At 36.7% G+C, this 27,571-nt stretch overlaps 1 protein-coding gene across 3 annotated transcripts in view; it reads left to right on the forward strand.

Annotated features, from left to right (window-relative positions):
• Positions 1–27,571, forward strand: part of TMEM196 (transmembrane protein 196) — a 46,099-nt gene extending 18,528 nt beyond the window's left edge. For 2 of the 3 annotated variants that reach the window (XM_077757613.1, XM_077757614.1), the window contains exons 2-4: positions 18,744–18,800; positions 23,128–23,382; positions 27,512–27,571. In XM_077757613.1, coding sequence (XP_077613739.1) covers positions 18,744–18,800; positions 23,128–23,382; positions 27,512–27,571 — 372 coding nt within the window. Of the gene's footprint in view, positions 1–18,743; positions 18,801–23,127; positions 23,383–24,549; positions 24,624–27,511 lie in introns of all 3 variants that reach the window. The other variant, XM_077757612.1, reaches the window with a different exon arrangement.

Below are 27,571 nucleotides of genomic sequence, written 5' to 3' on the forward strand. Positions count from 1 at the left end.
GGCTCAGGTCATGTTCTCACAGTTCATGAGTTCAGGCCCACTTCCTGCTCTGCACTGACAACGTGGAGCCTGTTTGGGATTCTGTCTCTCTCTCTCTCTGCCTCTCCCCTCCCTCTCTCAAAAATGAATAAACCTTAAAAAAAAGGAGAGGAGTGCCTGAGTGGCTCAGTTGGTTAAGCTTCTGACTCTTGGTTTCGGCTTAGGTCATGTTCTCACAGTTCATGAGTTCAGGCCCACATCCTGCTCTGCACTGACAACATGGAGCCTGTTTGGGATTCTGTCTCTCTCTCTCTCTGCCTCTCCCCTACTCACCCTCTCTCTCACTCTCAAAAATAAATGAATAAAATTTTTAAAAAAGGGATGAGAGCTGAGTCCCATGGAATCCTGCTAGGAGACTATTTCAAAAATAAAGGAATAGTCAGTAGGGTGTCATTGATAATCTTTGAGCAATTTTATGAAGTATGGGAATAAAAATTGCATATATTGTTTTATACAACAATTATTGAAAACTTACTGACGGATAAGTACCATGACCAAAGACCTTCCTCTTTCATTCCAACAATGCAGTAAGTAGGTACTATATACCAGGGACCATTCTAAGTATTCTGGTTGGGAGTAGGGTACAGGTAGTAGTTATAAATATGAAAAAAATAGTCCCTTCCTTAAAAAGCTTCGTATCTAGTGATATAGGTAAGAAACATAAAAATAACTATGGGCCAAAATGTTACAAAGTCCATAAAAAATGTGCATCTGGTATTACGAGAAATCAGACAAAAAGATGAAATCAAGTGTCAGAAAACTTGAGATGGGTCCTGGAGAATAGGTAAGAATAAGAACAAAGTTTTGCAAATAGAGAAGTGGATTTAAGGAAAGATGATAAGCTGAGTGTGTACAATGATCATTAAGCCCACTTTGGCTGTACGATATCAGCAGGAGACCAGTTTGCAAATTGGATTGCAACTATCCATCTAGGTTGTGATGGCTGGCCAAGATACATGTTGAGTCATTTAAAAAAAAATGTGTATGAAGAAGTGAGATCTTAAAAATCATGCTTAGAACGAACTCCAAATGACATTAGAGAAACAGAAGGCAGAGACACTTGCTAGAAAGCTCTTAGATAATCCAGAAGAGGGCTGTTGAGGGCCTGGATGAAATAAGAGGTTCACTTTGGATGTAGAATTAATGGCACACAGTAATTGGATTGATAGGAATGGTATGGAAAGGGGAGGGGAATCAAAAGTGCTTCTGAGTTTTAAGAAAATAGTAGTAAGATGGTAGACAGGAAAGTGATAAATGGAAGCAGATTTGAAATTCATTTGTGACTATATTAACCTGCTGGATATCTTTTGTTGGCTCCCATGCATCTGGCTGTGAGCACACTGAATTGTAAAATGATCGTAGGCTAGGCTAAAAATAGACACAGCTTTCATGATGACCAACATCCTGTGTTATTCTCTGGTCTCTTAGAACATGGACCCACCTTGGAAATGACATTTTGTTTTGAAATATCACATTCGGTGGCAAGTATTATTGGCAACACGTAGAAGACTTCATTTGTATCAAATAGAAATCAATACATTTGATAATTACTTTCTAAAAGGTAATCCACTTATAAGGCTTAAAGTCTTATTAATTGCTGCTCAGCATATCACAGCTGGAAGTTGGAGAGAATAATAGTGGCCACATCCCTGAGTAAATATTGATTTGATATGAGACACTCCACCTCCGTGAAGGAGGGAACATGAGCAAATATACACACAGTTTTGCCATAAGGCAAGTTTTTGTGAATGAGAAAAAAAAAAACAAAGAATGAATATCTAAAATATCTTTTACAATTCCTATCAGGAATTCAAACACTGGTCTGTACTCATCAGATAGTAAAAAATATTACATAATTTTATTAATAACCCCACTTATTTATGGTTTATTGGGTAGTAAAAATTATACCAAATGCATCATAAACATTGTTTCATTAATCCTTTTAATAGCAGTGTAAGATAGTTTTAGGATGCTTGCAGTAGTATGCCCATTTTATAGATGGGGAAGTTGAGATTCAGAGAGTTTAAGTAGCTGCTATGAGTCCCACTAATTTGTGGCATATCCAAATTTAAAGCCTCTGTTTTCTTTACTCCAAACTCTGTACTCTTAATCATTATGCTGTATTCCATCCATTTATCTTAAGCTCTGGCTGTAAAGGATAGTGCTGATTCCATATACCAGGCCCTAGTGATTAGTCCCCTCAACCAACCTTTTCCCAGAGTAAGAAATGTCCTGAAATATACATATCGCTCCTCTAATGATTCAGAGGACCCAACAGCTCCACATGGAAAGCTGTTGCTGATACCTTCTTCCTGTTTATAATCTCCTTCTGCTAGCTGATGCACAGCCATAATGCTATATCTTGTCAGGGCAAAAAGATTATTTTCTCACACAATACATGTGTTTCCTCTTCATACCATTTAGTAGAAAAATCATGCCAACCTACTTCCTACTTCTGCATTAGAAAACAAAATAACCATAATATCCTTTTCATCTAATCAAATGCTCTCCTTATTGTTTCCCAAGAAATCAGGGTAAAACTTGAAATTGCATTACAGTTTTAGCCATTTCCCTCAGCATGTTCCAACTCTTATAGCTGGTCCTCACAGATAACTTTGGAAACAAAACACTCCTCAAGGAAATGCACGTTGGGAAATTGTAATCTTAAAAAAATATTTATTTATTTATTTATTGATAGAGTGAGAGCACACATGAGCAGGGTAGAGTGAGAGAGAGAGAGAGAGAGAGAGAGAGAGAGAATCCTAAGCAGTTTTCATGCTCAGTATGGAGCACCACTTGGGGCTCCATTCCACACCCTTAGGATCATGACCTGAGCCAAAATCAAGAGTCAGATGCTCAGCTGACAGAGCCACCAAGGCATGCCTAAATTATATATGTTTTTAAAAACATGATACAAGACACCTGGGTGGCTCTTTGGTTAAGCATCAGACTCTTGATTTTGGCTCAGGTCATGATCTCACAGTTCCTGAGTTCCAGCCCCATATCCGGCTTTTCCTACTTGGGATCCTCTGTCAACCCCTCTCTCTGCCCCTCCCTGTTCATGCATACTCTCTCTCTCAACATGAATGAATGAATGAATGAATGAATAAATAAATAAACTTTAAAATAAAAAAATAAAAAAGATATAAAACATGATTGTTCCTCCTTCACAGATTCTGAAGCTACATTTTGGTTACAAATTGTGTAAGCCTCACTTGATTTCTGAGGGAATGATGTCATTTCTATTGAGTTCCATAAATTATAGAACTATTCATAAAGGAAAGGAATTGAATAATGGATGGTGTTTGTTTATAGACTTCTAAACATTGTAGAGCCAATATATTTTACTCTCTGTTGTACCTTTTGGGAATAGAAAATGGACTAAAATTGATAAAGAACACCAGAGGGCCACTCCTTAAAACTACCTCCCACCAGACAGCAAATCTCCATAGGTAAAGACTGATACGTGTTAATTCTTGTGAGACACAAATACCTCTAGGGAGGGTAAATGTTATGAGCCAGACATAATAATGATTAGGAACATTAATGAACTGGAAATTTACTAGAAAGAAATCTCCTGACTCAAAGAAGAAATTCTGCCAATTTATCGATTTGCTTACCAGGCAATTCCATGGGTGACTTTTTTTTTTTTTTCCTTAAAGAGACACAGAGATAAAGACAACAGAACATTTAGGAGAGAATGCTCACAGAGATGGCTGAGAAACCAGGGTGTGTTTGTCTAGAGAAACCACAGGTTTAATGGTGTGTATGTCATAAAATGTGGGCAAATGGGTGCATATCACAGGGACAAAGTCTTCAGGCTTAATGAAAGAAAGAACTTTCTGGCAATCAGAATTATTTAAAGGTGAAAAAGCCTGTCTCTATTAATGGAGGAGATTGATCCTAAACTGTAAAGATTCTTATCAAGTAAGAAATGTAAATAATATATTGATGTTGGGTGCATTATGAGTCACTAACATTCTAGTTTCCACAGACTGAGCTTAGCCCCGGTAAGCAGAATTGTTTGTGAATGTTGTGTATTTGGAAGAGGATTAGTGGTAGAGAGGAATCTGGAGGAGCTGTTAATGAATATAAGGCTAACTCACAAAAAGCCTTGACCTTCCCTTTCACTGAAACAGGACTTTCCAACACATTTAGCATTGCTCTGGATTATTATTAAAGGTCTCACAGACTCATAAAGCAGGAAAATTGTGTTTTTCCCACATGGATCCCAGTTTTTTGTGTGTAAAACGCACCCAATTTAAAGGATGGATTTTAATGGATGCCCTTTGGAGATTCTATGACTTCATTCAAATAAATCATTTACATGGTGGGAATTTAAAAGCCAGCAAGGAAAATATTTTGATGAGCTCTTTCCATATCATATTTTATGAATAGGTCTTCCTTCATTTCTAAGAAGATTGCCTCTGCTGACTTATTTTCCATCTTGTTGTATTCATTAAGTTTTCTAAATGCTAAAGCAATAGACCAATATGATATGATGTGATCAGAACAGAGTTCTGGAAAGATTAAATGAAACACCCTATTATTTTATGTAAGTTTACCTTAGAGAACTGGGAAAACACAAAAGAGCAAAAATGACATTAAAATGACCGGTGATCCCACAACTCAGAGGTAATCACTATTTACATCTTTATATTATTGCCTTAGCTTTGCATGTGTGAAAATAATAATTTTTGCAACGTAAGAACAAAATATGCATAGTTTTCTATTCTGCTATTTTGTTAAAATAGTATTATAAGCATTTCATCATGGCCTAACATATTCTAAAACAAAACATAAATTTAAGTCCTAAATTTTAGTCCCTTTTCCTGTTTTTTGCTTTCAGATAGTTCCACAGAATTATTTGACTGGTTTTGTCAAGAACTCCCAAAAAAGATGTGCCTTAGCTCACTTAGTAGATGCCTCCAACTTTCTACATGACTTTAAAACTAAACAAAATGCATTTCATATCACCATCAACTCACTCCTTCTTCTTGTCTCTACATTGGAGAGTTGAACATCCTTAGAATTTTGATACTCCCTTTTGAGCCTGAAAATTAGAAGTCTTTTGTGAGTGCTTTCTCCCTTAGATTAATACCATTGTCAGAAAGGCAGCATGAGACAGTGGAGAATGTACATGCTGTGGTGTCAGACTGATCTAGATTTGAATTCTGCTTCTGCCATTTGTTAGCTGTATACTCCATTCAATTGTATCCTGCATGAGATCACTTACACTTCTTTGAACCTCAGTTTATTCTGTAAAATGAACTGTACACGTGAGAAAACATGCTTGAAGTTTATTATTATGAACACATACTAAGTTAATACCCATTGATTATATGTTCCCTTCTATTTATGGTCTGATAAGCTGTCCTGTCTGTTCTTTTTGAGCTCTGTCATTAGCCTATTTTGACCAGCTACACAGTGAACACCTCTGAAGCTATTAGGCTGAAGGAGGAAACTGGAAAGTTTTTATTGTCATTTTGTATGGTCTTCATTCTAAAGGGAAATCCAAGGAACTGAATGATGTCCAAGACAATAATTAATAATAATAATAAATATATTTATTGGAAACAAATTTATTACACGAAGAGGTTAATTAACCAAAAGGAGAAAACTACTCCCAAAAGGAAATAAAAACCACTACTTCAGTTAAATTGAAAAACAGTGTGAATTAATTGGTAGCTACTGCCACCAAGTGGTAGGAAAATGACTCTTTAGAGACTACAATCGAGTAGCCTTTGGGGGAAAAGCTCCCTTATCACACTTTAGTAATTACCTGTGGATGTGAATTTATTTCATGCCTTCCCATTTGCATCATAGCTATCCAAGATCTGACCCTCATTAAATGGCAAATTACCTAGGATTTCTATAACCACACTACCAAAATATCCACCTGTCAAAAGAGAAAACTTGGGGCTTATTTGGGTCTTTGTCCTGGAGCACCCTTTAATACACAAAATAAAAGGAAATATACTGCGGTCAATACCGAAAAAGTTGGGGTAAAATTATTGTTGGAAAATCTTAAGTTAGTTCAGCCTCTAGAGTTACAAAAGCCAGTGTTTGAATACCAGTTCTGCCAAATGCCAGCTGTGTGTTGTGAAACAATTGTTCAAGTATCAGTTTTCTCAACTGAATGTATGAATTAAATTAGATGATATGTAAAAATGTCTAGCCCAGAGCCTGGCAAGTGCTCAATAAATGTTATCTCTTACCTTTTCTATAAAGGGCCATTCTAACAGGCATGAGGTAATATCTCCTTATGATTTTAATTTGCATTTCCCTGATGACATGGGGCTCGATCTCATAAACCAGAGATCATGACCTGAGCCAAAATCAAGGGTCAGTTGCTTAACCAACTGAGCCACTTAGGTGCTCCTGGGATCTTTTCAGACATCAGTTGTAATGTCTCTTGTTTCCGTTTATAATTTGTTTATTTTAGTCCTTTCTCATTTTTCCTTGATTAGCCTAGCTAAGGGTTTGTCTGTTTTGTTTATCTTTTCAAAGAACCAGCACTTAGTTTCACTCACCTTTTCTGTTGCTTTTCTGTTCTCTACTGCATGCGTTTCTGCTCTAATCTCTATCATACCCTTTCTTCTGCTAACTTTGGGCTCCACACCTGGTACTGGCTTTGCTCTGGGGCGGTCAGCTCTGCCTGCCCACTCTCTGCTTGAAAGTCACTGAGCCCTACAGTTTCTGTGAGTTGTTACCAGCCCTTCTGGTCAGATGGGCCCAGAAGAAACTCTACACAGCAGACAGGGCTGTGATTCAGCTCTGTGCCTGGGCCTGGGCAAACTAGGCTCTTGGGCCAGCAAAACTCCTCAACTGAATATCTGAATCAGGCATATCTGCACCCTGCCGAGGTCTCTGGTCAGAATGTACCCTTCGCTTGGTTCTGTAGATGTACAGAGCTTCTGGTTGGGATTACTACTTGGGCACTGCAGGTATGAACTCAGTCTGCTGAGATCTGCGTGCTGGTGGTTGTAAGCCTTCTCCATCACAGTCACTTCCCCAGTGGTTGAGTTTTATATATTCCTCTGCAATCACCATGGTGTGAGGTCAAAGTAGAGGCTCCCACAGAATGACCCACTGGGTCAATAATTTGACCCACCAATGCTGGTGGGGGTGGTTGTCCCTCTTGGGTTCTCTTTTCTCACTGGAGGAATGAGAGGCTCAGAGGAGACCTCACTGCACAGTAATGTGCTAGCCTGTGGGAGGGGCAATGTGGTCAATGAGTGTGCAATGTGTCCTGGTCTCTGTGGTGCAGGGGGTGCTTCAGTCTCACTCCCATGTTTCAGGATTTTTTCAGTGGTGTCCTTGAACAGTTGCCACTTGTTCTTCTCATGAGGGGAACAAAGTCAGGAACACCCTACGTCACCATCTTGATTACATCACTCTGAGTTCTAAATCTAGTTCTGGCTGTAGTTCCTTCCTGCTGAGGTTCTAGGCAAAGTGAGAAAGTCCCCTAAGTCCTGCAGTTCTATAAAGAATACAGATTAACTGATGTTTTGGAAAGAGGCCTAAACCAGAGAATCTGTATGTGGATGCCAGTTATAATTTTATACACTAGGAATCATAAAGAGTCATCTATTATTAACCTTAAATAAAAAGAAAGATAAAAATAGCATGGCTGTTTCTGCAGTTACAGTAAACCGTTAACCAGCATTCTATATTCGGTGGCATCAATTAACCATACGTTTATACGTTGTCTTGGCTGATTTATGGTCATAACAATAAATAGCCCAGGACACAGAGGAGCCAGCCTGAAATGTCTTCTGTTGCATCAGAGATAGATTGCACAGAGCCACTTTTGTCCCTGGATGCCAATATTTTTTAAATTGATCTTGTAGTCATGTGCTAAATTCATCTCATTCAGAAGGTCAGTATATTTCATACTTCATTCCCTCATCAGACTTATACCAACCTATTCTCTGCACCCTAAGAGGTGGTCACTCAGTCACTTTCCAAGCATTTCCAAAGGGACCTCATTAATGTTGTGAGGAAAGCTGAGCTACTTTGTGGACATGAGAAAAATGTGTCCGGTAATGAGTGAAAATCTCCCTGTATATAACTTCTCTCCATTATTCTTCATTATAACCTTTAAATCCAGAAATAATCGGCAACATTTTAAACTGCCCCCATTTCCCAGATACACCAATGAACAGAATGTTGGGTAGTCCTCATTTCACCCTCTGAATACACACATCCTGCAGCACCAGAAGCACTTGTTTATGCTTGGACCAAGTAATCTCCTGACAGGCATTTTTATGGTCTCAGCACTTTAAAATAAATAAAAATAAAGGTTCCCTGAGTTACTTCATTTAAAAAAACTGGATAGAAATCAGAATGAAATGCAAAAGAATCACCATTTTTATCAAACCAACTCCCATGATACTTAAAAGAATTATTTTAACTGGGAGCAGAGGAACCCATAGAGGCCCCTGACACGTTGTCTCTTAGGGTTTGGCACCCTCTGGGAGCCCTCAGTCCTGGATCCTTCAGACAGGATGGGGGATCTCAGAGGACATGCGTATTCGATGAGATATGCATCAGGAAGGAGACCATTGCCATGCATCTTACGATTTCTTTGTTAATTTTACTCTTGTACCCCTTTGTTTTTTTTTTATCAAGTTCATTTCAAAATGTCAGCTTGTTTTAGTTGTGTTGAGGAGATAAATAGAGAGGAGGTTATCTTACTTTAGGTTTTATCCACAGCTGGGCTAGAGATACAGCTGGAAACCTGAGGCCAAGTGTGATAGTGACTATAGGAAAAAGAGAAAACAAATTCTACAGGAAGGTTAAAACTGAGGTGATAGTCATTCTTGTATAGCTGTCCTTCCCACCAGGGGGATTTCTCTCACAGGCTTTTCATTAGGAACATTTTATGACTTGGCTATTAAAAAGAATATCTTTGGGGGTGCCTGGGTGGTTCAGCCAGTTAAGTGTCCAACTGGAGTTCAGCTCAGGTCATGATCTCACGGTTCCTGAGTTTAAGCCCCACATCAGGCTCCGCACTGGCAGTGTGGAGCCTGCTTGAAACTCTCTCTCTCTCTCTCTCTCTGCCACTCCCCAGTTCTCTCACGCCCTCTCTCTCTTTCTTTCAAAGTGAATAAATAAACTTAAAAAAAAAGAATATTTTTGACTATGAATTGGAAACCCCAGTGTTCAGCTTTCGCTGAACTTCTGCCACTGACATGCTGTATGACTTTTTGGCTTCTTAATTCCTCTACCCACAAAGTGGAAATATTAAAGAGTGTTTTTTTAGCCTTCCCAGAAATATTGGAAGAGAGAACTCAAATAGTAAGTGTTGTGAACTCTTGAAAAAGTAAACTTTGGAAATTTGAGAAATTATCCCAACAGAATACTTGAGAAAGTGTTTCCATTTGGGGTCCTTTAACAGGAACCAAACTAAAAGGACTGGAAGATGAGGGTAAAGGTCCATCTGCTAAGATATCTTGTAAACTTTCTTCCAGTAAGGTAAATAATCTTTGTGCTGAAGGATATTGATGGAGAGTGCAGTGTTTAATATTTTTTCCAAAGCCCATTACCCGTGTGTCTTTTAATGTTCCAAAATTATTTCTTTTTGTTACATTATTATTTCTTCCTGTAATCATTGTGGGTTTTTCAGTAAAAGCACACCTTAACTCCAGGAAATAGAAAATCTGTCAGGCTTCATCATTTTGCTTCTTTAAGAGCCAGCACCTATTGTCTGGCTCTACCGAAAGTCTAACTTATTTTCTATTCACTCTAGTATCATGTTATAATACTACAAAGACATGTAAGTGTCTCTACAACTTCACCAGGATAATATAGTTGCTGAGTAATGAAGAAATGAATCAGTAGGAGGCTGGAAGAAGGGCTCAAAATTATTTTAGGCTAGTCCTCTTTATCCAAAGAAAGCTGAAAGCCATCACATTAATAACATAAATCACTGAGACATAGAAACCATCATTCAGAGCTATTCTGAAACAATTCAGAAACTCGGCATCTTCCCTGGGTCCTTTACTAACTTGAGTTTATAAATCTTCTGCTGCACCATTATTGCACTTCAATTACAATAATTTCTTCCAAAATTTAGTCCTCAAAAACCTCACTCTCCAGATTCATTTCCCAGAATCTGATAGTTTTAACAGCTAAATTCAAGTTCTTAAAAGATCTTATTTTAGATGTTTTAATCAGTTCTTGATTTTGTACATTTTCTAATGATCTCTTTAAGAAGTAACTTACAAGTCTATTGACCTTGTCAAGGTTTTAGGGCTCTCTGGCAATCAAATTGAATCAGGTTACAGGAAAGATGTAATGCATGTTTGCCATCAATTAAAACCAGTTTGAAGTTAACTAAATAGGTAAGTGAAGAGAAAGGACACTTCACCCTTATTTAATTTCAGGTGTGTTATAAATAGCGCTCTGCGACTCTGATTACCCATGGAGTTTGGAAACATTCTAGTTTACTCTTTCCAACCTAATGATTTTCACAGTCCAATTATGTATACTGACAAGCTCTGCCATAAATATATTCCAGAAGAAAACTATAATTTCCTACCTGATCCAAAATATTCATTATGAGAACTGTACCAGACACAGAGACCTGGCTAAATAATATAAACTATAATACTGAACCACAGAGTGGGAGTAAAATTCTTCTCTGTGTTTATTTTGCAAGACCCTAATCAAGACTCCAGATTCTCTTAAAAGAGAGGAGACAAAAAACAATGAACAGAAAAAGTAGGGCAAGAAAACTTTCCTTTTGTTATTACCCTTTAAAGAAACAGTTCTGCCATTCCTTAGAGGCTCTATATGGAGTGCCGATAGCCGCACCTTTGCTTCCATCTAGGTGTTCTGATCACCAGAAGTGATTTATCATCAAGGGAAACATGGAGGGTGGGGGAAGCGGAGAGAAGCTTGAAGACCTTAAAAGCCTCCATACTTTGATGGGGGAAATGAACCTGTCAAAGATAAGCCACTGAAAACTTGTCTTGCAAAGGCATAGAATGTCTACAATAGGGTCCGGAGAAAGCAGCATCAATTTCCTTCCCCATCCCACCCACCACGGTTGATGGAGATATGCATGAACAAAACCCCTTTACTTCTGCTGGAGGGCTTCTGAGAACTGTTTGAATACCTGGGAATGAAGAGACAAATATTCTCTATTAAATCCTAAAGCAGAGAGAATAAGCTTGGTTCATCATATAAGCCTAGGGAGTCTTCGAAGTCTGATATTGGACATCCATTCATTGCTGCTCCCTTCAGAGCTACTACTCCCATGGTAGGGAGCCACATCCAGCCAGCTCCTGGTAGGGCCAGTTCACCTAAGCCAAACTAGAGAACCAAGTCAGTCCTCAATTCTACAGCTAAGGTTCTCAAACTATAAGGAGTAAAGTAGTTACCCTGGAATTTATCCAAGATTCAGATTCTTGGATCCCATGCCACCAAAATTTGATTCAATTGGGCTCATAACTCTGCATTTATGATGAGTATCCCCATGTCACTCTGGTAAAAATGGTTTATAGAAGCCATTGTTTGAAGTATTCTTGTCAATGTTTGTAATTAAAGTCATTTGAGCCAAAGTGGGTTGAATCATTAAAGCAGCCAAAAGTGTATTCTCAAAGATTATCCTGGGAGTACAAAAAGGGAGATAGCATGGGCAACTTTTATAGTCTGCTGAAATCTCAAGAATGTTAGGGGAAGTCTTACTACATGAAACTGGATGGATATATATTCAGATGGAGTTATTGTGTGAAACATGTGTCCTTTCCCAAACCATGTTCTGTCTCACATAATTAAGAACACAAACAAATATAATGTATATATGTCAATTGTACATTAAAAAAAAACTTAAAAAGAATACAACCCTTTCTGGTTTGGGAAGTCACTTCTCACATTTAAAAAGGATCTACTGTCAATTACCACTCAGTGTCAAGGTAATATCTTTTTCAGTGACTTTTGTGTAGAGAAAGGTCCACTGATGCTGACATCTCAAGGACATCTGAAGTTTAAGAAGGAAACTTTTGAAACCCACAAAGCTATGATTGCGACATTTAAAAGGTCAACACCATCCAAATTATTTTCAAATGTCATCATTGAGAAGAGAATTAACCCAATCCGACCAATCATGAGTGTTCCAGAAAAACAAAAAAGAAGTTAATCGGATTTGATTCAGTGAAAAGACTAATTGCACCCAGTTATGTGTCTTGGAATTGGCTAAATTTGATTAATTTCTGTCCCTCCCCATACATACTGTGATACATTAATCCATCCATCTACTAATTCATTCATTAAGTTTGAAATTCCATCATGCTATCCAGAAATTTCATCCCAACAGCAGAGCTTTGTCTGAGGAGCTATGGCAAGGTTGGATATAAAAATAGATGATTCCCTCACCCCAACAGTACAGTAATGGGAAATGAAATAACACATTCAATTCCATTTTTATGTACTGTAGTTCAAAACTGTTTCTCTGCTTCGTAATTTCTTTTCTTCATTGACTTGCCCATGAAAAGGAGAAGCAAACTTCTCCTTTTCAACACATTTTTTGCTAGAGAATTGAGAGACTATTAAAATGCTTTGCAACACAAAAGCTTTATTTCAGCCACTATTATGAATATGTACAACTAAAAATTTTTTTCTGAGGAAAAATGAAATATGGTGGTCATTGAAGCTGCATCTATTTTAATATGCAGTGGTTTATGATTCATTATATTTAACTGAGAATAAAACCACTCATCCTGATGAGTCCAGCCAGGGTATCATGTAAGAAAATCACAATCATATCAGCACAGTATCAGGAAAAATATGAACTATGTTGGCACACTAGCATTTCGTGTGCTAAACTACAAAATAATCCTGTAAGAGACCCCAGTTATCATTCTTAAACAAGTGATTGAAGTAGAATAAAAATATTCAAGAACTGGTGGTAGAAAAGTAAATTATCAAAATTTTAATCCATGTACAAGGAGAAAGACACTATTTAACCAGAAACAGGTTTCTTTTGAATCATTCCCCCAACATTTAATATTTGTTTTCCTGGCAATTTTTCTATATATTTTAAAGACATGCTAATTTTGGCAAAACTGTGTAAGTCATTAATGGTTATCAAGGTATTAAGTTCAATTTCTGGTTCGGTTCACTACCCTAAGTGGGGGAAAGTAGCATTGTTTCTGCTTTCTAGTATGTATATCTTCTGTAATGGCTAGTGAATTTCAGTGAAAATTGTTTCATCTGAGGTAGTTAAATGTTATGGGGCAAAAACTTTAATAAGCTGTTTTAAAAATATTGGCCATCTTTCATAATCTCCTCACCCAACACTTGCTTGTTCTGGTCACTGTCTTTATCTGCTTCCATTACAACCGTGGTTTTAACATTTTCCATTATATAATTTAAAATTGACAAATTCTACAATAGCTTTTTATACTCTTTAGAGTAAAATTGCCTCTCTTGGACAGAAAGAAATACTAATAAAAAATTCATTAACTAGCATTTAGGTCAATGCTGAGAGAGAGAGAAAAGCCGAAGAAAAAAAGAAGTTTTCGATCATTTATTCATTTTAGGGATCTTATAACAATCCCTTTCCTTTTTTACCTAGTAGACTCTTTTTCCCTTCTATTTTCCCTCTTATTAGGAAAAATTGTATATATTCACATTTAGTCTGATTGCTTAGACTATTGAAATTATTTATACCAGCCTACTTTATAGTTTCACTTTATTTCCGTTCATTTTTTTAAAAATTTCTCTGATATCTATTGGTTCAATCTTTATTGTCAAATTGTATTTTTCTCCTTATTTTTATTTTCTCAGTCTCTATATTTTAGTGCATAAATTTAGAGTTGTGCTTATCTGTCAATATCTATAACTCGTTAGTTCCTCTGTTATTCTGGTAAATGATAAAAGAGTTTTAGAACACCACTTACATCTTCTTTATCCACAGCTCACCATCTCTCACCCCCAAATCACCTGGAATACACATTCTAAACAGATATTATTTTTTTCAACCAATACTTTTCAATCCAAAAGATTGACTGTTTTTTATTTTGTGCTTTTCCTACTACATTCCTTTCTTATCTCATGTCTTTCCCTGTTTGTTTTCCTGAACAAGATCTAGTAATTCTTGTAGAATGTTTCATGTGGAATATTTTGGAGTCTGTATTAGCTTCCTATTGCTGCTGAAACAAATTGCCACAAACCTAGGGGCTTAAAGCAACTGAAATCAATTCTCTTTCATTTCTGGAGGTCAGATTCTAAAATAAGTCTGCAGGACTAGATTACTTCTGGAGGCCACTGGCAGAATCCATTTCCAGCTCACATTTCATGGCTCTCTTACTCACTTGTGAAAGCCAGCAGTATGGACTCTTCAGGTCTCTTTTTCTCTGTCTCTTTGTGTCTTCTTTGAGCTTTCTTTTTCTTTTGACCTTCTTGTCTTCCTCTTAAATGGCTCTTGTGATTATATTTAGGGCCTATCTGGATAATCCACAACAATCTCCTCACCTTCAGATTCTTAATTGAATCATATCTGCAAGGTTTTCGTTTTTTCGTTTTTGCTTGTTTGTTTTTGCCATATAAGGTAACATTCATGAATTCTGGGGACCAGGACAAACATATCTTTGGAGAGCCATGATTCAGGCCACCACAGTGCTTTTGCCCAAATACTCCTATCTTTTTTGTAATCTCTTGTGAGAATGACAGTTTGACTATATGTACAGCTCAAAGTTCAAATGTTCTTTTTTTTTCAAACTCTTGTATTTTACCTTAATATTCTTTTAGGCTGTTAGTGCAAAAGGCAGAGTCATTTTGGTGAGGACCTGCCGTTACTATTATAGTGATTATCTTTGGCGCAGATATCTTTTTCTACTTTTCCTGGAGTTACAGTTGCAATCCATATTTGCACGTGCCCTGGAAATGATAGGCTTTGCTACCCATTTGCCAGCGGCTTAAAGCATTTACTTCAGAAGAAAGAAGGTCTAAAGACAGAACAGAACATGGCACCCTCACCCTTCCCTCTCCCCACACTTACTTATGTGACAACTCATGTCTCCTCCTCCCATCTCTGTAACAAATGGCATGGTTTATGTATCCAGAGTTTTCTTCAAGGGCCTTCTTCCTCTTTGAATTGTAGTTATTTCACTGCCTTGCACCTTAGCATTCTGATGGGCTTTTAAGCATTATCAATCTCTAGTTTTTCTGCCTTCTCGTATTGTTTAAGTGGGAATAGCATCATTGTTCTTTCTATATCTTAAGCAAAAGCAGAAGCCTCCATGGACATTCCATTAAGAAAATCCACTCAAATATAGAATGCTATTTCATAAAAGCTCCATTTCATCCTACAATGACTCACAACCCTAGTTATGTATTGAATTTAATCTAAATTGGAATCAAATGAATTCCACTTGGAGGGCTAACTGGTTTCATTACATATTTGCACTTCCTATTAGTAGATCACTTCATTTATGTAACTTCATAGTAAGAGTAAAGCAAATGACTCTCTCTGGATTTAAACAGCCTGTCTTCTCAGAAATAAAATTATATTTTCTCTTGTAAAATTGCATTTCTAATTTAGATATATTTCCAGCCGTCAATTTTGCTCTTTTTAACAAAATTACTTTTTCACTTGTTTCATGTCAGGTGAGTCCTATGCATTCTTAATAAAGTTCTATTGAGCACAAACGGTATTTTGAAAAACAATAAATTCCCTGTATAATAAGGTGCACTTAATTTTAAACCGTAATACAATTGATTCATCTTGTGACCATTTTTATTACACCAAAAGTTAACCATGGTGGGGGGTGGGGAGCAATTATAGATGACCAGATGTTCTTTGAACACTTCTGGTTGGACATAATGCACACTGTACTAGCACTGAAAAATCCTTTGAAAAGCATTCCATTATATTTTTTAGAAATCAATTTCGATACTTAAAGGAGCCTTAAATATTATGTGTGATTTGTGACCTCCATGAGTGACATTGAGCAAGTCGCTAAGCCTGTCTAGACCTCTACTTCCCCAACTTGCAAACTGCAAGGGCTGAATTAAGTCATCTTTTAAGATCCCTTCCGGTGCTCTGACTTGGGTACAGATAGCCCGTGAAATAAAAGATCACTCAGTGCTTTTTTTGTGCTTCCTTTACACTTCTTTATAAACTGGGATGGCTAAATTCCAGCTTAAATCCTCCTCATAAACTCCATGATTTTATATACTGCCCATTACATGGGTTTGTTTTTTCTCAGATTCCAGGTTACCTCCAGGGAGTTTGGATTTTGGATACCCTGACAGAAGTAACTATTAAAAAGTATTTATACTCCACCCCTGATTGAGAGTGGAAAATATCGTTTGGTTCCCCTCGTATTCTACCTTCCTCTTCCCCAGCCCTGAACTTCCTTTTCTTAGTGGACCATAGAAGGAAACAATCTTATTGCCACCTAGATCTTCTTTAAAATTTTTGTTCAATGTTTATTTATTTTTGAGTATTTTGAAATACTCATGAGAAGATAAAAGTCATGAGTGAGAGAAAGAGACAGATCTCGAGCAAGGGAGGAACAGAAAGAGAGAGAGGGAGACACAGAATCCAAGGCAGGCTTTAAGCTCTGAGCTGTCAGCACAGAGCTTGATACAGGGCCTTAAACTCAGGAACCATGAGATCAGGACCTGAGCTGAAGTCTGACGCTTAACCGACTAAACCCCCTAAGCACTCCTCCCACCCAGATCTTCTAGCCAAGTGGCTGGGATGGAGAGCTCTGCCTAAGCTGTTGAGGTCCCCTTGGGCTTGGCTGTGCATAAATAATGGCAATGTTTATAGATTTCAGAAGAGATCCAAGTAACACAAAACTCCACTGCTTTCAGGTTATTTCAAGAATGAGTTCTGGGTGAATGGACTTTCAGGGTGAGTAATGGGTTAGCCAGGCAAACAAGGAAAAGGGCAAGCTGAGGCTTTGATCTGAAGCTTGGAAGCACTGAGAAGTACGGAATTGGTCCAAAGCTGGAAAGGCTTGCGCACAGCCTTGATAGACATGAGACAGGATCATCAGTAAGAAAGAGTCCACATGAGGACAAGTTCATCTAGACCGAGGACACAAAGTAGGGGTGACAAATGGTTACTCAAAAGTAGCTTTTTAAAATTTCTGAAAAGTATACAAGTATTTAAGTTTTATGAAGTTCTGAGCTTTTATCTTCTCATGGTCTTATGATATTAAAATCATTTTATTAGATCAATTTATATAGTATATTAACCAGTTGTCTTTCACATGCTTTCTAAATATAATCCCAATCTGTTTTATGCCTTTGAGAGATATGTTGGTTTTTTACTATCAAAAATATAATTTTGTCTTAAGTGTTTCCCACTTTGGTGTTATGTTTAGTGAATCCTTCCCACTACTCTAAAATTATATAAATATTTAACTTTGGTGAATGTTACTATACTTTTTTATACATTTAAATATTCAAACCGTTCCCTAGACATTTTGTTGTACGATGTTAAGGACAGTTAAAGTGTCCTAATCTCACTGGATCTTGATCTTTTCCCCATTAATTTGAAAGATAATCTATATAAGCAAATTCTTATATATCCTTGTGTTCTGTGATCTGTCTTGCTGCATAATTGCCTGCTTTATAATCATTTTGTTCCTTTATATAGAAAGTTCCCTGCAAAGGGAAACTTCCCTTACTCATTATTTCTTTATAAAATTTTGTTGGTGTTTCTCACAAGCATATTATTTATTTCGGATACTTCTTAGAACATTTTATGTGTATATTTAAAAATATACCCATGTGTGAAACACTCAGTTAAAACCATTTATGTTATTAGTTCAGGCTTGAGCTAGCAGAATTGAAAGAAAGTCAAAAGGAAAACTTTAACTGCATTCAAAGCTTTCTTTGTTAGTCTGAAAGTCGTTTGCGGGAATAATATGTATTAATGATTGTATTATTTTATTTATATGGCTTGCCTCTAGCCAGATGTATGTATAAATGTACATTCAAATGGCTCTAAATATTTTTAACCAAGTTAAATGATTTGCCATTTTCCGATAACAGGAACATATAATAGTGTGTCACTGGTAGACGATTTCATGCAGCTGATTTTGCAAAGCAATTATGTCAACAATGTGTATATTTACAAGAAATGACATGCCACCAATAGTCTTCTTGAATTCTTCCAACATACCCACATTGACAGTATTTCTGATAGAATGAGGGAGGAGGTCACCATTTTACTGACATAGTTTCAGAGATACAAAGAATGTCTCTAAAGAAAAACATCTCCCTTTCTGATGCCTTATCTTTTTGTTTGTGTGGGATTCACTACCTGTAGTGGAGCTCATTGATTTCTAATTGCTTAGAAATGAATTATGAATGAATGTATCATACCACTTCTCTCCCTGAGAAAGTACAAAGGGATAAGAAGACAGTGAAAGAAAACAGGAGTAACAAAACTCTAAATTTATTTGCTTCCTAATTTTGCCTGGTATAAAACTGATTCTGGTTTTGCTTAAGTCCCACAATTACCTCTATCAGACTTACAAAGAACACGTTTTCATTAAAGTTTTCATTTTTATCTCTTACTATTCCAGAATGAGGCATTTTTCTTTCCAGCTTTTGATGGGGATGTAAAATTTTCTAGCTTCCCTGGAACAAGTGTCATGAGTGAGCTATAAGCCAGAAGCTACAGATTTTCTTATCTTTGAATGTGGAATAATTGTTATTCTTTTCCTTTTCAGTTTCTTCTTTGTGGCATATGTGGAATATTGTGCGCCAAAAAAAAATCTGGACTTGTCGTAAGTTTTTGCCTTGTTTGTATTGTGCATTGACATGTGTTTGAAATGTAGGAACCTGAAAATGGAAATGATGACAAACCAGCTCACATAGTGAATGTTACTCATTTAGGATGAAAAGAAGACTGACAAATAAACTGGCTTTTTCATTTGCAAAGAAAAAAAACCCCAACAACAAAAAACAAAACAAAACAAAACAAACCCCATCAAGATTATTACAGACTATGACAAAAGAAAAAGAAAGAAAGACTTTGATATACTCTTTAAATGCATGAATATGCAACCCATAATGACTGCTGTGGTTGACAATCTCCACTTTCCCAGTTTATAGACTCCCAGACACACACGAATCCTTCAGTAAGCTAAAAAAGACGTGGCTTGAGTTCATGGGAACTTTAACTGTTTAAATGTGGAACTGGGCCTACAGATTACTGGCTTTGACTGTGAAGTTAATTTTGCAATGCAGCAAAACAGCTGTGTTGTTATAGTTACAGTTAATTCCCAATGATTTTTTACTTAATTTTATTTTATTACTGTGAATATAATTATAAGTGTTTTCAGCTGTTTTACGGCACTGTCATGGCTTTCCAGGTTATGGAACATGCTCCCAGTCAACTCTGATAATGACTGGAAGACAATTTCTATATGTTGAAGTGTGGATTCCCCACGTCCCTCTATGATGCTTTTTTGAGGGTTCAAAAGAAGAAAAAAGTGTTGTATATTTTATTGTGTGCAAGGGGAAAGATCATAGACCTTTATAAGTTGGAAAAATTAATACTATGCTTGGACCTTATAAAGTGGGCTTTGAGCCTAAAAAGAGTTTTCCAGGATGAGGCCAGTTATTTGAGGAGGACAGGGATGAGAGTATAGCAGTTATTTTTGTTTAACTACTTTTTCTAATCACATCTTTTTTTGTGTGAAAATATCTACTGTGACAAAAAAAATGAAGTACTCATTGCTTTAGATATGTGAAGTATAATTTTCTAAAATTACAAAAAGGGAAATCTTTATATACAAATTTTTGGAGGTTTTTAATTTGCATCTATGATTCTTTCATCACTTTTTAGATTTGGCCTTCATTCTCTCTATGCGTTTATTTTACCAGAATCTTTATAGCTATATAATAACAATTTCTTAGAACTTAGAAGAAAGAAAAAGGGAAAAAGAAAGAGAAAAGAAACAAAGAGAAGAAAGAAAGAAAGAAAGAAAGAAAGAAAGAAAGAAAGAAAGAAAGAAAAGAAAAGAAAAGAAAGAAAGAGCAAAGGAAGAATGTGAGAGGAAGGGACAGGAAATAGGAAGAGGCAGAGAAGGAGAAAGAGAAGAGGAGTAAGGAAAGGAGGGAAGATATCTTCATCTGTTTGGGCTGTTATAACACAGAACGATAGATTGGGGGTCTTATCAACAACAGAGATTCATTTCACACAGCGCTGGAGACTGGACCGCGATTAGGGTCCCTGTGTAGTTGGGTTCTGGTAAGGTTCTCTTCCCAGGCTGCAGATTTTTTACTGTGATCTCATGTGGCAAAAGGGGAAAGAGAGCTCTCTAAAACATCTCTTTTATAAAGGCACTGACCCCCATTTATGAGTAATCTACTCTCCTGACCTAATCATCTTCCAAAAATTCACCTGCAAATACCATAGTATTGGGGCTTAGGCTTCAGCATTTTTATTTAGAGGGACACAAATATTCAGTTCATAGAAGAAGGGGAAGGGAAGGAATTTTTTTATTTTTTAAATTTTATAAATTTTTAAATGTGTTTCTTTTATTTTGAGAGAGAGAGATGGAGCACAAGTGGGGGAAGGGCAGAGAGAGAGGGAGAAAGAATCTGAAGCAGGCTCTAGGCTCTGAGCTGTCAGCACAGAGCCAGATGTGGGGCTTGAACCCATGGGCTGTGAGATCATGACCTGAGCTGAAGTCAGACGCCTAACCAACTGAGCCACCCAGGCCACCCCCACTTTTTTTGGGGGGGGGAGAGGAATTTTTTAAAAGACACTAATATCTTTTTTCTGTCTTTCTAATTCTCTTAAAAGTTATAAAAGAAAAAAATCATAGGAGCTGAACTTTTTAGAAACTGCTGTTCACTTTAACCTCTTTTACCCTCTGTTATTCCCATTCATGACACTTAGCTATCAAGGATTCTCTACCCTTCAGTCAAAGTACACGATAACTTCTCCACTCCAAATATCTCTGGAGTCTAAATTCTGTAGTCTGGTGTAATTTTGGTGTAGTCTGGTGAAATTCAAAAATCTTAAATGGTTGTAAATGTGGGTATAGATTTTAACATTTTAATTCCTAGGTGAGAATGTTCTGTTTGCATATGTTAAATGAAGTGTCATGCCTTTAAAAAATGAATAAGAACAATATCAGGAGAGATACATTGTTTTCTTATAATAGTTAAATAATTTGTCATTTACTTTCTTAATTAATAGTAATTCATTATTTGAAGGCTAGAATGTAACATCTTTCCAGGTTTTTTGAGAATAAGTCAACACCAAAATATTTCACAAGAAACTGCATTCCATCTGAAAAAGGTCATATATTGATTCTCTGTGAAACTGGGAGCCACAGATTCCCACCTGGGATGACTCAGTTATTGGGTAATTGATATTCACTATTATATTTAATTAACTATAAAAAGATACACTCATCCATCATTGGATTTTCAGTCTTGGTAATGAATATTGTGAGACAGACACAATTAGAATGCTGAATTAAGTGAGAGAAAAAAATGAAATACCTGGTATTCTTTCTGCCCACCATGCTATTGCATTATGCTATTTCATACATCCATGGCTTTACCCTTTTCTGGGAGTGGCATGCACTTAGTTTAGATGACATGTTATCAGGGAAGCCTTGTCTGAAACTCCTGTGGTGCTAAGTTCTTCTGCCTACTCCAAGGGCAACCAATTCATCCCTCTTTCTTAATATCTACTATGCCATGTTGAAATGTTGGATCTTCTCTCACACAAGATTGCCATGTAATATGAGCTATTTTTTTTTGTAATACCAACAGCTGCCCTACTCAGGGTGTATCAGATGCCAGGTATTCAATAAATGCTTGCTGAAGTCAATTAATTGTCAGCAGCAAACAATTCCTTATGTCAAATTAAATGCTAAATTAAGTTAAATAGCTGTTTGTTCTATCGAATTATGTCAAAGGAGGAAGTCAGTAAATCCAGGAAGTCTTGCTGAAGAAGATAAGACTAAATTTGAGTCTTCCATCTAGGAATCCAAAAAGAAGCAAAATAATTTCCAGAAAGTGAAAAATATCACTGAGGCGGAAATGAACAAGCTATATGATTGGCAAAAGAGGTGACTGGAGTGCAGACCATGTTCTGGAGAAAAATGGAAATACATTTATATTATTATGTTAGTATCGCACTATAAAATATAAAGGAAGCCCATACGGGAACTTAGACAATGCAAGTACAAAATAAAATTGTTAAAGGTTTTGGAATATTCAGCTAAATGGGTAACATTTAGGTTGAATACCACCCTGCCTCCCCAGTTCTCTTTATAGAGACCCAGATCAAACCAATAATAGGATCGAAAGTAAAGCCACATCCTGTGTTTCCCCAAAACAACCAGATAGTATTTTTGGAATGTGTATTGTATTCTTCATTGTGGTGCCACAGAGTAAGGAAAGGTTTGTAATATAAAGGGCCAGTTCACAGGGAGTCCGTAACCTATCCTATGGAAAAGGACCCAGAATAAAACTCTTGTAAATGAAGAGAAGAGGTTAACTAAGTTCTCTAAGCTCACTTAGCAAAGCAATATAAACATTTGAAGTTTGTTGGAACTAATGACAATTCAATGAGAAGATATTTAGATATTTTAGGGGAATTAACATAGTGAAACTGGATTTAGAGTCAGAAAATCTGGATTCTGTCCCTAACCTTGAGTTTTACCGGTTCACCACTGATTTTCCTAAGTGTATATCACAATTTCTCTCAGAGGTTTTCTGGGTAGGTGAATTGAGATGATATCTGTTCAAGTTCCTAGCACAGTAAGCACATGCTAGGTAGTAAATGTTATTTAAATCTAAATCTACCTTGAAGACACATTTTGCTTACTTCAGGGTTTTCGAAAGAAGTATATCCCAGCTTTTACACGGTCAGCTATTCATTCTGAAACACTGCTCTGCGCCCTCTCTCCACTGAGTCTGGTTGCATGGAAACTTGGTGAAACTGTAGCTCTTGTCCTCTGAGAAGACCTCAAGCTCGTTCTCTTTACTGTAGCTCAGTCTTCCTCGAAGTGAGGCAGGCCCCGGAGCTAGGTTCTGTTGGCTTTGCTTCCTCACCTTTGACACTCCCTTCCTTCTTCCTATCAGATGATCCTTTTTTCTGCCTGCTGCATCTGTGGACTCATTGGGGGCATCCTGAATTTTCAGTTCCTTCGGGCAGTGACGAAGAAGACCTCTTCCCTCTATCCTCTGCATCTGGCCTCCATGTCTCTCGCGTGCATTGGGATCGGCGGCTGCACCCTGTCTTCCTGGCTCACGTGTCGACTAGCCAGCTACGAGCAGAGGAGGATGTTCTCTGAAAGGGAACATTCGCTGCACCACTCTCATGAAATGGCCGAGAAAGTGAGTTTTGTACCTTTTCTGCTCACTGCGAGCATGGGATGAAGACTGTCGTCAAAACTTGGTGAACCAGCTTGCAGCTTAGATGAGAATTTGAGGAATTGGATTTATAAATTTGGCCCTATTGGACTAAGAATAGGAATTTTCTATTATTTTTTCTCTGCTATTTTGGGTACATCTATTTTCAACAATTTCATAGCTCTCTATCTATACAGAAACACTGTTTCTAAATTAGCATTTCATAAAATATTGAATGCCTTATAAATATGGATTTGTATATATTGTACTGAGGAAAAGCACATAAACCAAATACACTCGCAACTCAATAACGCCAGTTTTAGAAATCTGATGAATTCTCCTTTCTGGCTCACCTCTTGTGTTTGTAAGTGGATGCATTTGATTATGTAAATTAGATTTTCAAGCATAAAAGGACCTTTTAATAAGGCCACAAAAAGCCTTGCCTATCAATGCTCATATTACAATCCACATAAAGCTTCATTAAATTCTCATCTAAACTTCATGCATATTTGAGTAGCTTTGCCTGTATTTTAAGTAATATTCTTGCATAATTGTTTCATGAAGCCCATTCAAACCGGAAGCAACATTTACTGCTTAAAGCACAAATGATATAGTGAGCTGTCTGTGTTTCTATTACATTTTGCACATATTTCTTAATTCAGTTCCTGTTACTGGACCTATGAAGGAAAAGATAAAACATCTGTAAAATAAGCCTGCTAAGATAATGGCCACATCATATTTTACTTGGTATCATGGAAATAAAACTGCATAACCACAAAACAGAAGAAAGAGTAGCAAGAATTACTACTGCATATTCCTTTATAATGTTATTTTGAAGAAACAAATATGTATTCTATAGCTTTATGTGTTTCCATTTTGTATGCAATCGATACATTCAAATAAGGGGAGTAGATATTCTTCAATTGTTCTGTGAAAAAAGCAATTTTAAACAGATGTACACATGTTCTTCAAAAAAATTTTATAGTACAAATAGCAGGACTTGTAATTTAAAGAAATGGGTTGTTAAAAATAGATTATCATTATATATTTGGATAGTGGCTCTTTTGTGCTCTATTTTCATACTAGTGTGATTTAGTTTTCTCTGTATATGTTTGTGCAATATTTATTATATGATTGTTATATTTATATTAGAGATTGAGGGCTATTGAAATAACCGACTTGCCCAGCTGCCCGGTGGTGCCCCCGACACCAGAGTTACCTACAAGGTATGCTGATTTTTAGGGAGTTACCATGTTGTAATGTCACTGCAGGATCCACTGCCTCTTCTAGGAAGCCATGATGTCAGCAGATCAGTCTGTTGTAATGTCTGTTGTTCCTCAAAGTATCGCTTTCATGAGAACTACTTTGAGGATCCAACATAAACCTACATGGCAGAGTCTTGCAGCTTGAAAGTTGGTTGAGTATTTAAAATATTCAGCCTCCTATAAGCATCCAAACACGTTTCTGTTTGGATGATTCATGACTCCTTTATTTTCTGCTACATCATAATTCTGACTCCGTATCATCATTTACAGACCAGAGTTTCCATTTTTAATAATAGGTGAGCCTGATAAAGAAAAGCTGTATCTCCATTGTTCCAAAATTGCATGAGCAGATAACCCAAGTTTGACACTAATACAGTAAAAATGCTGTACAAAAGCCATCTTTTCATAAAATTATCTGATGTACATTTCAAATTTATTTTCTATATTTTGGATTGCTAAAAATAAATAGTCACCCACCATTCTTGCTTTGGTTAAACAATATAATTGGAAATGTAGAAAGCCACCCAGATACTTTGGCCCCATTGCAGAAAGTATATCCATTTGCAAATAGTCCCATTTGATCCTGCCCAAATTTAGAGTGCATCCTTCTTGTTAAGTTGGACATGCCTGTTTGCAAATAAATTGAAGATTACAATACATTTAAAACATAATTTTTGCTATATTCTCTTATCAGTGATTTTACTTTGTTCATATTAGTGTGAATTTCATTAGAAAAACTCTTTTCTTTTGTTAAGATTTTTAAACGCTGGATTTTTTCTTCATCCTGCAATAAAGTATTAAACATTAGATTAGTTTTCATGGACTTTAAGCCAATTTTTAAAAATTTTATTTATTTTTAGAGAGAGAGAGTGAATGCATGCCTGAGCATTGGAGGCGAGGAGAGAGAGGGAGAGAGAGAATCCCAGGCAGGCTCTTTGCTGTCAGCATGGAGTCCGACATGGGGCTTGATCCCACAGACCATGAGGTCATGACCTGAACCAAAACCAGGATTTGGCCACTTAACTGACTTGGGCGCCCCCATAGCAACTTTTTGAATGCAAATTCACTTTCAGAGAATAAGCACCTAAGAATCTTATTACTATAAATTCGTTAGGAAGTTGTTTTTGCACTAATGGAAGGGAGAAAGCCGAATAAGTTTTGTTAAAGATCATTTTTGAAGAATCATTTCTATTTTATCTTGCTACCCACAGTGAGTTCACGAATGAAACCTCAAATCAGGCTTCTTATCTATAAGCTTAACCTCAGCCCAACAACACCACTGCATTTCCACGCCTACTTTTACCACGTACATGTCTAGCAGAGCCATCCACCCAGTTAGACTGACCCGTTGCCAGGCCACAAAAGCAGGTGGCTGGCACCAAAGGACCTTCACTTTCCCTCAGTCTTTATCTCCAGGGAGTTTGAGTTTCTAGGCTTTTTATCTTGTAATTCCTCAGCACCTTACTGAGGAGGTATATTGGATACCCAGGTAAAAGACAGCTCCCTAGGGGCCAGGTACTTTGCATAGAGAGACAGATCTTGATGTAAGAAGAAAAGTCTTCTATGCATATTGTCTGTTTCTCGGAATTTTCTTGTAAGAAACTCTACCAAATCTTCAAGACAATAAAGTTTTCAAAAGCAAAGTTCTAAAAATCAGGTCAGTTACTACCTTCCAGTCCTTCATGGATCCTCCTAAGTAACTTTCCAAACCACCCAATACAGGAAGCATGAATCTTTATTTTATTTCATCTTCTATATTGAATTTTCAAAGAGAAGTGATTCAGAATAAAGCATGGATACCTTTTCATTTATCAAATATTGGAAAAATTTCTAAAGTTTACAAAAGCAAACACATGAACTCTTAATGTACTTAAAAGGTGAATTTAAATGATAAATTTCTAATTCACTCTAATAGAAATTAGATGTAAACTGATGGGCTTGAGATAAATGAGCAAATAATTTTGATTTGAATTTTCTTTACTATATACTTTTGCAAATAGGCTTGTTCAAGTGTGAAAAGATTTTTAGATATTTTTTGCCTAAATATTCTTTATAATATGGTATACTAACATTATAAACATGAATGGGCTTCCTATCTCCTTATTATCCTTTAATGTTTAGGGAAGAGTTTAATGTTCAATAAAACATATGAATTCAAAACGTCTAATTTTTTCTTAAATTCACATTTTCTAAAATTGCAAATGGAACTTATGTTATTTATGTCTAAATTTTCATTTGCCTTCCATGTACCTTTCCTTACTAACATCTTAGTAATTGATACCTTAAACAACTTGATAAGAGTTTTTACTGTTTGGTTTTTTTTCACTGTAGTATTGGTAGTGTCATGAAAACCAGTCCTTCCCATTGTGATTTATTAGTAATCCACATTATGTATAAGCAATGATCCCCTTGCGGGCCTCAAAGGCCACCCAGCTTTCTATAGAATAAGTTAACCCCTAGAATATGTTGGCACTTTGTTGGCATGCTCAGCAGAGAAGCGTGTGCAATGGAGAAAAAAATGGAAGCATTTAGTCATATTCTTTCTAGGTGAGGTCTTTCCAAAATAAAGTTGAGGAACAAAAGGAAAGACTCAGGGCACTGGGGACAGATTAAACTGTTTTTCTGTGTAGAAGACTTTGGTCTAACAGACTATCATTTCAACATTTTCATGTGCTCCAAGACGCCATGAAATTTCATTTTCTCAAATGCAACAGTATCAATCCTTGCCCTTCCCCAAAACTCAACAAGTTTTTCAGTGGCTTGAAATTTCTGTTTTGCAAATTCATTAACCAAATCAGTATCTTACTCTGGAAGTAAAGTTTAACTAATTCCTCTTATTTTCCTAACAGGAAATGACAGACAACATGAGCAATGGAGGACCACAACTGATATTTAATGGAAGAGTATAA

Source organism: Crocuta crocuta, unplaced genomic scaffold, assembly GCF_008692635.1.
Source record: "Crocuta crocuta isolate KB4526 unplaced genomic scaffold, BGI_CrCroc_1.0 scaffold62, whole genome shotgun sequence".
Classification (NCBI taxonomy): Eukaryota; Metazoa; Chordata; class Mammalia; order Carnivora; family Hyaenidae; genus Crocuta; species Crocuta crocuta.